A 12,637-nucleotide genomic window follows, 5' to 3' on the forward strand; every position below is an offset into this window, starting at 1 on the left:
CAAATTTTCTATGAATTTAAATTTTTAATTTTATTTTTTACTATAGGATTATTTGAAAAGGTAAAATTATGTTGGAATGTAACATATAATTAGTAAATTATTGACCTTAATTTCATCAGAAGAAAGAATAGAAATTATTTTTAATGTATGGTAACAAATATTTTTCATATATCATTCATTATGTGGAATGCATGGTCGCATATGTTAAAATATATTTGTAACCAGAGAATCGTTAAAACAATATATTTCCATGAGTGATTTGAAAGCTTTAGCTTTTCTTCGAAGTTCGAACTTGGTTTGACACCAAGATAACACAGTGTAGGTTATACGGTTATACCGACTTATCTATTATATATGTGTTTCACTTTAATGTAACCGAAATAGATCCCATTCCTCGATATTTTATGCAAGATTGACCACACAATGCGCAATAATCGACTATACCTTTTTAGTAGCTCAAGCTTGTATTAATTTGTTTATTTCTTCTTTTATTAAGAGATATATGTATTTTACATTGACTAATCATTAGACATGGCACGTCAAGCCCTAGTATGAAAAGATTATTCGAAATACAAAACACTCTCTAACTTTCATCTAACTATAACAATGTATATATATTTGCATTTATGTGAGGCTAAGAATCTTGAGTATAATTCCGCAACAGAAAAAGAATAAGATGACGTAAAAATTCATAGGTTTTGTTTGAAGTTGAAGTAAAACGAAGGGACCTCGGTGTTCATGATCAACTGGTCAAGGTCCCAATATTCTTCCATTCTCATACTCTCAGGTACGTTTCCAGCTCCATTATTGTTCATGTCGTCTAAGTTGTTAATAATATCTGCCTTGTACCAATCACCTTCTTCACATTCCAGAGGTGGAAAGTAGAGTTCCCCTTGTGGCCCTGTGTTTACCCCAAAGAAACCATCTACGTAAGGGGTAAAGTCGTCATTACACGGGTGGCTGATCATGTGTGGCGCTGGGAATGGATTGTTGTTGGTTGTTATGTTGGTCAAAGAGGGGTTGACGAATCCTTGTTCTTGTAAGGACATGAAGTTTCCTATAATGTCTTTAAGCTCCAAAGAAGAGGAAGAATTAGAAGAGGTGTCACTTGCGTTAGGTGATGAGGATGAGTTGTTGATGAGATTGGATGTATCGGACATCTTCTTTAGCCTTTTCTTTATTGTCGAGTTCCAAAAATTTTTGATCTCGTTGTCGGTCCGACCAGGCAATCTTGCTGCAATCTGAGACCACCTATGATTTCGAAAGATGAAGAAATATTATGAGACGATGTTATATAAAATTTACACAAGTGCATGGTTTGCATGGGAATTAGAACTTGTTCGAGAAAATTAGTTTTTGAAACTGACAAGTTTAAACAAGGCAATACAAGTAAGGTATTAGAAAAATACACAATAACTACAGTTTTAGACACTTAACTTTTATTTTCAAACCAAATAGTCGTTATATGATCTCACATAATTAAGTTTTGACACAAAAGTATGTAATAATTTATCTCTATTCAAAACTAACAAATAAATATAAAAGTTAACATAAGCCCACGACTCGAATAGTTTTTATAGGTACAATAACATTTTTAAACTTTTTATTTTAGTTCTTTGGCCCAATAAAAAAAAAAAGTTGTTTTAATTCGTATAAAACCTGTTGAAGCAACATTTTAAAACGGATCGGAAGAGATTATATAATATAAAATATAAAATTCTTTTTTGGAAATCATTTTCAACGTAAAGTATAAACTAATGAATGTATGTTTCTGGAGAAAGTGACAGGTAACAAATTTACATATGCATAATTAGAAAATGGAAGTTGAAGTAAAACCCTAAAGAAGAGAAGAAAAGGTGATAGAGAGACAAAAGCCGCTTTCACTAAAACAAGTGTTTATTGATAAGATGGACTCTGAAGTCGTAACACCCACGATTACCGAACTTTGACCATTCACATAATTACATGTAAATGTACTCATCCCTAATTAGGCTTTTTGCGTCTATTTTCTATTATTACTATTTTTATATAATTCAAATTTCTATTGAGTCAACTTTCTTCACAAACAATCATTCATCCCTTTGAATTTAAATAGTTATCGTGCCAATGAAAATTCGAACCAAACTCTATCTTCAACATGAAGTTCGACTATACATTTCTTTGACGTATATGTATCTATGAAATTTATAGTATAATGCATATCATATTCACAATAGAGCAACACACACAGAATGAATTATGTTAACTTGCTTCATACATGAGGCGATAGCTCACTTCTTATTTGGCCGTTTTAGGGTGGACTTCTGTTCTAAAACAGTAGGCTTAATTGGCCTTCTAAGATTTTTTTTTACTTTTACCCATTATCCCACAAAACCTTTTTTTTTTTTTTGTAAAAAGGGTTCCCACAAAACCTTAGCCAGACAATTTAAAAATAATATTCACCTGAAAAATGCTAGTTCTCTAGCTAGAAGAACATTTATCCACTAGAGTTAGCTTATTTCTTAATGAAAAACATGTAAAAATAAGCAAAATGATGGCAAAAAATATAAACCTGTTGCCAAGAATGGAATGAAAGCGAATGATGAGTTCCTCTTCTTGAGGAGAGAAAGCGCCACGCTTGAGGTCAGGACGAAGATAGTTGATCCAACGAAGACGGCAGCTTTTGCCACATCGTTGAAGGCCTGCGTTTTTGGCGACATCGCTCCAACATCCTTGCCCATTGCTTATCATATATTGCATCAGCTTTGAGTCTTCTTCTGGAGACCAAAGTCCCTTCTTCATCTTCTTTACTTGATTAGTAGCTGCAATTGCTACCTCTGGTTTCCTCATTGTTGAGTTAATTGTTTCTCTTAAATTTGTTTGTCTTTCTCAAGGCTCGATTTATTGATGTGAACGAGTGAAGTTTGTTTTTATAATAGAGAGAGAAAAAAAGAGAAGACTTGATGAAGGGAGAATGATGATGATGATGAAAGGGATGGTTGTATGGTTTGCTTACAATTCTGGGAAGGAAAACCATTACACAGCAATTTTCTTCTTCTTCCTTTTTAATCTCTATTCCTTGGTTTTAGTATTATTTTATATACTTGTTACACAAATTTTATTTATTTCGTTTATATACTATAATATAATAGAATAGATGGTATGTTGCTTTGTTTTGAAACATGAAAAAAAAAAACATCCGAACCAGGGCTCTTTTTCAAATTATATATTTATATCCAATTTTAGTAGACCATTATTTTTTTAGGAGAATAAAATACACCAACAACAAATGTATGCTTGTATATAACTAATTTAACCAAGTGAAGAAACGTTAGTTGATCGGTCATGGACGAAAACGGTTTTGAGAGAGACCCAAAATGCAAACATCAAAGACAACAAGGAGAAGTGCTCTTCACTTGTTCTTTTTGTTTTTTTTTTCCTTCTTTTTCTTTTTGATTATATAACCCATGTATATTAGTTTCTTCATTCACAAGGTATATATTACAGACATGTCTAATTCGTTAACCTTACGTGTGCAATATATATAATATATATTCATGAACATGTCTATTTTCTATACAAAGATGTCTTCATTTTCAAGGTAAGCAAATGTTGTGTTATTCCATTAATTGTTTACGTATATCAGCATATTTCGATTGTATAAATAATAAGTCGACGAGTGTCATAACTCTTTTTGTTTGTTTTATATTTAGGCTTAGCCGAGAAAGAAGTTTTGCTTCGGCTTTACACCACCACCTCTCGCGCACCAACACGTATACTTGAAGAAATCAAATTATTGTTATGGAGAAAAAATTATACTCCTTAATCATATATTTTCTCTTTTTATTGATATAAACGTGGGTCATGATTTTTAACTTCTCAATTTACACTCGTATGATTTATATAATATCAATATCTTTAGCCCACCCATCCGAAAAAACATAACTTTTATATAATCATAAATAAAACATCCATAGATAAAGTACAAAAGAAGTTAAATACTTCGTGAACATAATTTCTAATGGGCAAGTCCCAATATCTTATGTAACAGGGGAAATATTGTGCTTTGTTGAAATCAAACACGCCCTGTGAAGACTTTTGTTTTTGGATCTAAACAAGATAATCATAAGTTCATCAATTTTCATTTTTCTTACCATTAGGCTCACTTGACATGTAGCGAATTTACAAACTTTGAGTATTTATACATTAATTAAGTGATGTCTCTCTTCTTCTTTTTTTTTTGTAAAAAGGATCAGATGTCTTCAGGGATCTATTCACTAAAAACTCAAACGAATATTCAATTTGTATAAACGAAGTAGAGACTGTGTTTTAGCAAGAAAATATATGTTCCTTTATCGTAAGGGGAACGTGAGTTTTTGGTAATAAATTAATTATTAACAAAGGAAACAATCATTATATTGTAACAAAACTGTAAAAGTTGATTTTTTTAATTGCGATTCTATGCTAAACTTGGCTAGCTGCTATACAGTAGAGTGAGGTTAATTACTGTACAAGTGTAGGGTCATGTGAATTTAAACTCTTTTGAAACTGGTAACGGAAACCTCAAGTTTATTCATTTGAAAATATATTAATCATGCATATACAGTATAACATTTTCTTAAATGAAGACAAAGTGGTTACTAACGAGGAAAGCAATTATCATTCATGAGAAGAGAGCCCCGAATAAAGGAAAATTAACAAACGACCATTGAATCAAAGCATTAACTTAAACTTGAATCTTACTTTACAGGGTGATGTATCTTAACCTATAATTTTATATATGTATTACATATCTATTTTTTTTTGGAATAATAATAACAAAAAGATGAATTAAAGTATTACTCACTTGAGGGTCTATCTTTTTGGTGACAAAATCTAATTGGTTAATCATTATGCATTTACTTAAAATTTGTGGTGGATAACTTTCTGTTACCACTTGTGTCTGATTAGATTGTCTTTGAAGAAACACACATATAAAAATGGAATTCATGCTCTTTCAATTGAACAGTTCCATCAGCAGCAATTGTAATCTTCAACCTATACCCATCCCGTCCTGTTGGATCAGCAAATGGTTTATTGATAAAGATTTAAAAACTATTAGTGCAACAAAAAGTCATAGAAGAAGTTTATTACCTGTTAATAATTTCATTACATGTATTAGCTGTTAGCAGCTAATACCTTACATTTGTTAAGCTGTTATTTTTGTTTTATTTGACCATTTTTCGTTGTATTTGCTTTGACGCGGCGTTATATTCGATTTTATAACTTTAAAAAGAATAAAATAAAATTTGCCTTCTCATAATCTACAACCTAGCTAAACCGCGTCGGCCAAGACGGCTTCAAATGAACATATTTCAGTCAAAATAAAAGAAAAAGTCAATAGGGTAATAATACTTCAATTTTGTACTTTTTTCCAGTATAAAGTACTAAAAGCTAAATGTAGTAGGGCACCACTAATTTTTTTGGCTAATGGGGCGCTAATGGAATTCATTAACATATCCAAATTTTCAATATGGAATATATATGTAAGGAATTCTGATCCAATCCTAAACAAGTCTGAAACCTGTAAAAAATGGATATTTTTTGTTAGATGACATTGGTCAACTAGAACTTAAAACTAGAAATTGATTGAACTCCGATCTAGACTCACTTAACGAATTTTCAACCTATGTGATTATCTACGAAGTCACTCCGCGTTCAGTATTAGCTGATCTTGTCTAAGTAACCAAGATCAAATTTTATTCTAATATGTTAAACGATAAAGTGGAATTAGATATGATTTCAACGGTTTTTCTTAAATGAGATTTTTTTTTTTTTGGATATTTAAAAAAAGAGAGAGAGCATAGCAATTTAGAAAAAAAAAAAACTCTTTCTTCATATGGTCACACTTTTGGGGAAGTTATTCCACGTTCTTAAACATCAAACACAGTTCGTATACTAACAAAGTCGTAATCCAATAATTACTTCATTGAATAGTCTAAAATCTACCCCGGCCCCAAAACAAAGAGAATAGCAGAAACTACTGCAATAATTCTGATAATTATTCATCTCACATAATGTTAACAATCGATTTCGTGCATACCTTTCTCGCGTTAACTTGGAAAACTGGCCATTAAATAATTTTGTTACATCAAACTCAAAAAGAAAAGAAAAAACATAATAATAAAAAAAGAATAGTGAGCATAGGAAACAAAAACCAAGAATTGACGTGCGACACTGCGTTGATCGAGCAAAAGCTGCATAATTAATATGAATCAGTAACCGGAGGAGGTGGAGGCGGCGAGAAATAACGGTAAGGAGAATAAGTAGTCGGAGGAAGTGGGGCTTTGTATTTGTAATGAGGAAACTTATGATTTTGTGATGAGACAGAGGAATAACCATAGGCTACGGCAATCATGGTGATTACGACGGTGAGAACCATCAATAAGATGAGGCGTGTCGGCCATGATCGTCTCATCTTTCAAATTCCTTTAAGAGAATTTTTGAAGCTTTTATACTTTTTATTTTTTATTTTTTTAGATGTTGAGTCTCATGGGATGCCTTAATTATATAGAGGAATAGTTGTTTTAACAAAAGTCAAAAGTTTTGGTTTTATTATAATTTAACAACATGGCAACAACATCTTAATTTATTTATTTGTTTTGCTCCTATACTAGTCCTACTTGCTATAGGGAGAAATTTGTAGAGCTATTAAAACGGTGAGATTCGTTGAATTGAATAAAGAAAGAAAAAAAAAAGACTAAACGTAATTTCGAGAAATTAATTTAAAAATCGACCAAAAAAAAAAATTACAGATCTGGCGTTGGAAATAATGTATAAAAAAAGATATGGAAAATCTAATTCGCGATTTAGTTGTTTCTTGTGTCGTTGTATATTTTTTTAATGTATATCCTGCTATATATTAAAAAGAAAATGAAAAAGTGCCTACTAGATCGGATTTAATTCTATAGAATATTCTAATTTTGGATGTTATTTTTCTTTGATTTTTTTTTATTGCTCAGGCTATAATTTTAAAATTATTTTCTAGGTTATTAAGTTTTCTTGTTATTTAGATAAGACTATAAAACCTTACAAGAATTTCTTATTTTTGTATTTTTTTTTTATTATTTGAGAAAATAGAAATGTGTTCTTTTCTTGCTCTGTTTTCAACGCTCTAACATTGTTTTTTCTTTACATTGGTGAGAGAAATGAGACATTACAGACATTGGCAAATATCCTATACAGAAAAAAAAAAACATAAGACATTAGACATTGTTGTTAAAACATAGCACAAAAACAGAGGATACTTACTATAACTTGTGAAACTGCATCGTTAGAATCAGATTGTTGCCTAGAAACATATAGAAAAGACTTTCACAGCCGGCTCTTATTTTATTTTTTTGGGTTTTATCCCCTCTATATATTGTCGTCCTATTTTGTCTTCATAACCCACACCTTGTTTTACTCCAAATTATCTAAGCTGAAAACTCGAGAAACAAACGAATCGAGTGTACCACTCTTCGAGTTTTATAAAACATTAACTCCTCTTATCACAACACCTATGTGGTATAATATAACTACCGGTCATGGTTATTCATTATTTTCCAATATATGACTCCGAATAAGATGCTTATAAACCACCTATTTTCTTATTTCATCTCTTTCTTGACCAAGAAACTCTTCCAAACCATTGACACAAGACCCATTAACTCCACCCTCCATTGCTCTCCTCACTAATTCCTTCACCTCTTTAGCCCTTTTCCTAATCTTTCTCCCTACTTCACTCTCCTCCTCCATCACCAATTTGATCTTAGAAACAATCTCATCACATTTGATACCACACTTCTTCCCACGCGCCACCTCCACCGATACCCCAACATGTTTCTCCATCAATATCGAGTTAAAGAACTGTTCAGCAGCCATTGGCCATCCGAGCAATGGCACACCATGGCTAAGCGATTCGAGTGTCGAGTTCCATCCACAATGACTCAAAAACATACACGTTGCCTTGTGTGACAATATATCTACCTGTGGTGCCCATTTCTTCACAATCACTCCTCTTTGCGATCTGCTTATCCTTTCCTCGAATCCTTCCGGTAAATACTCTTTCAAATCAAACTCGTTCTTCACCTCCACTCCTATCGGAGGCCTCACGACCCATATGAAGTTCTTCTCACTAGTCTCTAATGCCATAGCCAGTTCGAACATATGAGTTTGAGAGATAGAGTTCATTGAACCAAAACATACGTAGAGCACCGAATGATCCGGTTTTGAGTCAAGCCATGCATTCACAGCTTCCTCTGTCGACTTCGATCCCGAATCCTTTCTCTCCGGAGAGAGCAAAACCGGTCCGACTGGCCAAACCGGTTTAAAACCGGTTATTCTACGGAAGTAAGATAATCCGATCTGATCGATTTCCTCAACCGTGTTGAACAAGAATCCGTCGAAATCAGACCATCCGGGCAAATTCTCCTTCATGAAAACCGACCAAGAATCGATTCCGTCAGCTTCTAACATGAAAGAATTCAACTGAGTTTTCTCAATCTCCCCTGCCTCTGGGAAATCATCTAAGAGAAACCGATCTTGTTTAGTTTCTTTGTGTGGCAAGTTAAGCCACACGGATCTGTAACAGCCTAACCCAAAAGCACCAGAAGCGCTAAAGATCACTGAAGAGACACTCATCTCTTTGCAGACTTTACCGATCCATCCCAAGAAGAAATCACCGACCACCATAACCTTGCTCTGATCATCATCTCCTTCCTTCAAGATCCTCTTCATCAGGTCTCGAAAGGGCTCACGGAGCGATCTTGAAGCTTCTAGAAGGCTGATGACGAGAGAGTAAGGGAGAGAATCGAAATTCTCGGCGTCGCTAGGGAGGCCATGATCGGAGCTGTTGAAAGGTAACTCTATGAGTCTTATGGAGGATTCAGGTGGAAGATTGGAGCGTATTTTGGGGATATTCAGAGGAGTGTTGACCAAAGAGATGGTGGTTTTGTCTCTGTTCTTCAGAATCTTCTCTAAGCGAAGGGCTAAAGCTACAAAAGGGATGATATGGCCTTGTGCCATGAAAGGAAACATCACTATTTTCAGATTTCTGAGTTTAGCATCCGCCATTTCCTGAGGAGAAACGAGATTTTTGCGGTTGGGTGTTTGCCGTGTTGATGATAACTTTAAAAATTCAGACAAAAGCAAATGTGTGTGTTTTGGTCTGAATTGAAAGTGGAAGAGAGTTCACGTTATTTGTCACTCTTGAAAGAGGCGCGTTTGGTCAACTCACTTTTCTAGTCTCTTCTTTTCCTCATTCGTCCATTTTTTTTTTTTCTTTTTCAAGAACTCATTTATTATTGTGACGTGACGTTGGCTTTTTAGTTAAATTTAGTTCTGTTCGAAAGGCGTGCCGGATTTTAATTAAATTCAGGCACGCAACTATAGTGTATTAGATGATTTCTTTTCTTGATAAGTGACTTCGACTCTTTTAATTATAATTATAGATTTGTTTTTGGGGGATAAATTCATGAACTGAAGATATATATAAACGGCCAATAGTTCTACAACATTGTTGACTTATGTCCCAGTAAGTCAGTAACAAGATGCCAGCTCAAAATGTTTATGGACTTACTATAGAATACAAGAGCTCCTCGATCATAAATTATCTTTCTGGCCTACACACAAAAGAGAGATATGGAGGCAACCAAAAAAAAAGTTATGGGCCTTGCTAACGATATACTAATACTTTAGGCCCACATATAATGTATTTTAACCTGTGAGTCTGTTTTTCAGTTACAGTTCTTCCACAGTTTTCTCTATAGTCTATATCTATATCTTATACTTTTCATAAACAAACTAGACTTTTGAAATTGAGAAATAAAAAAGGGTCCATTTCGTTTGTCGTTGCACAACTTGCACAACTTTATGCAATAATTTTTGGTTAATTTGAAGAAAAGACAAAAGTAATTTATTACATTTTTGAAAAGAAACTCAATTTTTAACCCAAATAAAAAAAAATCTCCAATTGGCAACACTTTCTTCGACAGAGAAATCGGGTATAATTTGTTCTCATATAAAAAAAAAGAAACAAAACCTGCTTGACAACTAATATTTGACATTGACAACAATTAAAATAACCTATAATAATTCTTAACAAAAAAAAACAAATGTAAAAAAAACGACCACTGAAAACTAAGAGAAGAAACACAAAAGATAAATAAATAAGAGGAAAAGTTAAAAAGAAAAAAATGATTAGACTAGAGAGTGTGACTCTCTTCAACCTAATGACTTGTACCTGCAAAGAACCTTACATCTCAAAACCCTATCTTGAACATAAAACCCAGGCATCACCATAACCTTAACCCGTGCCGGTCCACGGGACGATGATGATCTCTGCCTGTCTCTATCTGCACCCATATCTTCCATATAACTCGGTTCAAACACTCTGTTCTCCTCAACCCTCAAGATCCCTAACGCTGGACTGAACGAGAAGGCAAGCAAATGGAGCAACCATACACATTTTGCTGCCACAAAGAATGCTTGAAGCATTTGTTCAGACCAAGGTCTCGTCCAATTCAATGTTGTAATGATCAAACTCATCTTCTCATCGCAGAATCTACTGAACTCTTCACTGTAGTATTTTGTACCCTTTTTCAATACCTCGTTCCAGCTCAAGTTTCTCAAAGAAGCAAAGGACGAGAATTTTGCTTGTCGCTCTTGTTCCGGATCAAGCAGTTTTGGTTTACCGTTCTTCTGGAATACGCAGTTCTCGAAATCTTGGTATACCGATTGGCTTATGATCGCTTCTAAGTGGTACTGAATGATTTTGGAGTACTTGGAGGTGAATGATAGGTTGTGGGGTTGAAGGAGAGTGTTGATGTTTCCGATTAGAGTAGAGTCTTCTTCATCGATCTCTGAAACTAACGTTTTCAAGAACTGCTTAATCGATAGTCTTGATTCCGATACAATCTGCAAGAATCCTTCAACCATCACATCCTCACTCACTGGCATCTCTGAGTTCTTCTTCCCTGAGCTTTTTGCAGCATTAGTGTTCTCTTGTGACACTACTTCTGTTGCTTCTCTCAAAGCTTTCTTTAAACTGTCACAGTATCTTTCCAAGTACTGAAGCTTCTCACTGAACTCTCCCAACGAAGATTTCATCTCTGAGACTTGTGTTAACGCAGCGTCCCTACTTCTATTTGCTTCCATCAACTCCCTCTTCAACTTCTCAACACCAGAACCAGAGTCCTTGAACACCTCGGAAACTTCTTCTGATTTCTCAGTTCTATTAGGGGAATTAAAGATAGAGTTGCTCTTTTGCTTCCTCTTTAACTTGGGGAATAACCAAGACATCACTCTTCCTCCACGGTTCCTTGGCTGAGAAGAAACAATAGATGAGTGAGAATCCGTCAAGGGCACAACAAGATTAGAGCTCTTCAAGCTCTTGTTGTCGAAACCTCTTTGTTTATACTCATTGCAAGAAGAGACCGATCTAAAGTCAACCGAACCGCAGTTGCTTCTACCGGAAGTATAAAAATGTAGCGGTGGGGATTTGAGAGCGTCAGACATCGTGTAAACATGAGACTGTTGATGATGATGATGAGAATCTTGATGAGGCGTGAAAGTCTTTCTTGAATTTGAGGTTTTGTAAGAATCAGAGAGGTAAGTATGCCTCAAGTCTTGATCTTCGTCTCCTTCCACTAAACCAACACCAGATTCATCCCAATTCTCAGATAAAGTGAGATTCTTGTGATGAAATGCAGACACAGGCTCATCCTCATAGCTCTGTTTCAAAACCAAGAAAGAAGTTAAGCAGAGAAAATGTGTACAGTAAGAAATACTGTTGCTTCTGTCCAAATTCAGTACAGTATGTCAGCTTAGGACAAAAGAAAAACAATGGTTCTACCAAATTCAGGTCTTTTCTGTTTGTCTTTTATACTTACACACTTCACAGTGGTTTAAATTATTAAAGGGTTTAACCAAATTACATAATGTATTTTTTTCTCAAAATAATGGAAGTTATGTGAAGCTCCAAAACGCATAAAGACATGTATACAATAATAAATGAGATGAGAAAGATACAATCTGTTTCTTTAATAAAAAGGTAAATTAGATACTGAAATGCAATAATTACACAGCTTAAACCGGGTTAGACCAATAAATCTCGGGTTCGATGAAGTTTTTTAAAAAAAATGTCTTTAGAAATCCAATAGCTTTAAAACAAACCCAAATTCCCATACAAAATGTCGAAAGCAATCAAGTTAGAGACAAGAAAAAGTGAAGAGAGAAGGAGAGAGAAGTTACAGGAGTGAAAACAGGGTAATCATGAGCAGAGAGGTTGGGGAGAGGACGAGAGGCAGGTGAAGCAGCAGAAGAGGAAGAAGGGACTCTGATAATGTAAGTAGAAGATGGGCTTGACTTCTGCATAAGACCCGCTTGAAGTGCTCTCACCTTCATCACTCCGTTTGCTATGGCCTCTTCTTTTTCTCTTCCCTTGTTCATTCTTGTTTCAGAAGAAGCCATATATGGTAGAACAAGAACACGAAGATTAGATGATGTAACACAAAACAAAGAGAGAGAGAGAAAAAAAAGAGAGAGAGAAGAGAGATAGTGAATGCGATTGTGCGAGAGGAAAGGGTTGTGATGAGGATGATATCTGTGTGTGAGAGAGAGAAAATCCAAAGAATGTTCT

General features: G+C 34.4%; 4 protein-coding genes across 4 annotated transcripts; all 4 read right to left on the reverse strand.

Annotated features, from left to right (window-relative positions):
* Nucleotides 1-531: 531 nt before the first annotated feature.
* On the reverse strand, nucleotides 532-2,865 carry LOC18019388 (transcription factor MYB46). Its single transcript, XM_006399710.2, has 2 exons — nucleotides 2,552-2,865; nucleotides 532-1,251 (listed from the first exon to the last, which is right to left on the reverse strand). Exons 1-2 carry the CDS (start codon nucleotides 2,827-2,829, stop codon nucleotides 690-692), a joined length of 840 nt encoding a protein of 279 aa, XP_006399773.1. The 5' UTR covers nucleotides 2,830-2,865; the 3' UTR covers nucleotides 532-689.
* Nucleotides 2,866-6,025: 3,160 nt separating this feature from the next.
* LOC18019390 lies at nucleotides 6,026-6,494 on the reverse strand. The gene has a single exon (XM_006399711.2). It carries the CDS (start codon nucleotides 6,434-6,436, stop codon nucleotides 6,224-6,226), a length of 213 nt encoding a protein of 70 aa, XP_006399774.1. The 5' UTR covers nucleotides 6,437-6,494; the 3' UTR covers nucleotides 6,026-6,223.
* Nucleotides 6,495-7,120: 626 nt separating this feature from the next.
* Nucleotides 7,121-9,151, reverse strand: LOC18019391 (UDP-glycosyltransferase 92A1). The gene has a single exon (XM_006399712.2). The coding sequence runs from the start codon at nucleotides 9,070-9,072 to the stop codon at nucleotides 7,600-7,602; it is 1,473 nt and encodes a 490-aa protein (XP_006399775.1). The 5' UTR covers nucleotides 9,073-9,151; the 3' UTR covers nucleotides 7,121-7,599.
* An 892-nt stretch (nucleotides 9,152-10,043) lies between these two features.
* On the reverse strand, nucleotides 10,044-12,598 carry LOC18019392 (IRK-interacting protein). Its single transcript, XM_006399713.2, has 2 exons — nucleotides 12,250-12,598; nucleotides 10,044-11,730 (listed from the first exon to the last, which is right to left on the reverse strand). Exons 1-2 carry the CDS (start codon nucleotides 12,466-12,468, stop codon nucleotides 10,222-10,224), a joined length of 1,728 nt encoding a protein of 575 aa, XP_006399776.1. The 5' UTR covers nucleotides 12,469-12,598; the 3' UTR covers nucleotides 10,044-10,221.
* Between the last annotated feature and the right edge of the window lie 39 nt (nucleotides 12,599-12,637).

The sequence above is a fragment of the Eutrema salsugineum genome, unplaced genomic scaffold (genome assembly GCF_000478725.1).
Source record: "Eutrema salsugineum unplaced genomic scaffold, Eutsalg1_0 scaffold_2, whole genome shotgun sequence".
Lineage (NCBI taxonomy): Eukaryota > Viridiplantae > Streptophyta > Magnoliopsida > Brassicales > Brassicaceae > Eutrema > Eutrema salsugineum.

What these genes read in the sequence shown, in the direction of transcription:
- LOC18019391 (XM_006399712.2), bottom strand. Translation starts at nt 9,072, where the DNA reads ATGGCGGATGCTAAACTCAGAAATCTGAAAATAGTGATGTTTCCTTTC.
- LOC18019392 (XM_006399713.2), bottom strand. Translation starts at nt 12,468, where the DNA reads ATGGCTTCTTCTGAAACAAGAATGAACAAGGGAAGAGAAAAAGAAGAG. An exon ending in ATTACCCTGTTTTCACTCCT is followed by an intron (nt 11,731 to 12,249) that starts GTAACTTCTCTC and finishes GTTTTGAAACAG; the next exon opens with AGCTATGAGGATGAGCCTGT.
- LOC18019388 (XM_006399710.2), bottom strand. Translation starts at nt 2,829, where the DNA reads ATGAGGAAACCAGAGGTAGCAATTGCAGCTACTAATCAAGTAAAGAAG. An exon ending in CATTCCATTCTTGGCAACAG is followed by an intron (nt 1,252 to 2,551) that starts GTTTATATTTTT and finishes TCGAAATCATAG; the next exon opens with GTGGTCTCAGATTGCAGCAA.
- LOC18019390 (XM_006399711.2), bottom strand. Translation starts at nt 6,436, where the DNA reads ATGAGACGATCATGGCCGACACGCCTCATCTTATTGATGGTTCTCACC.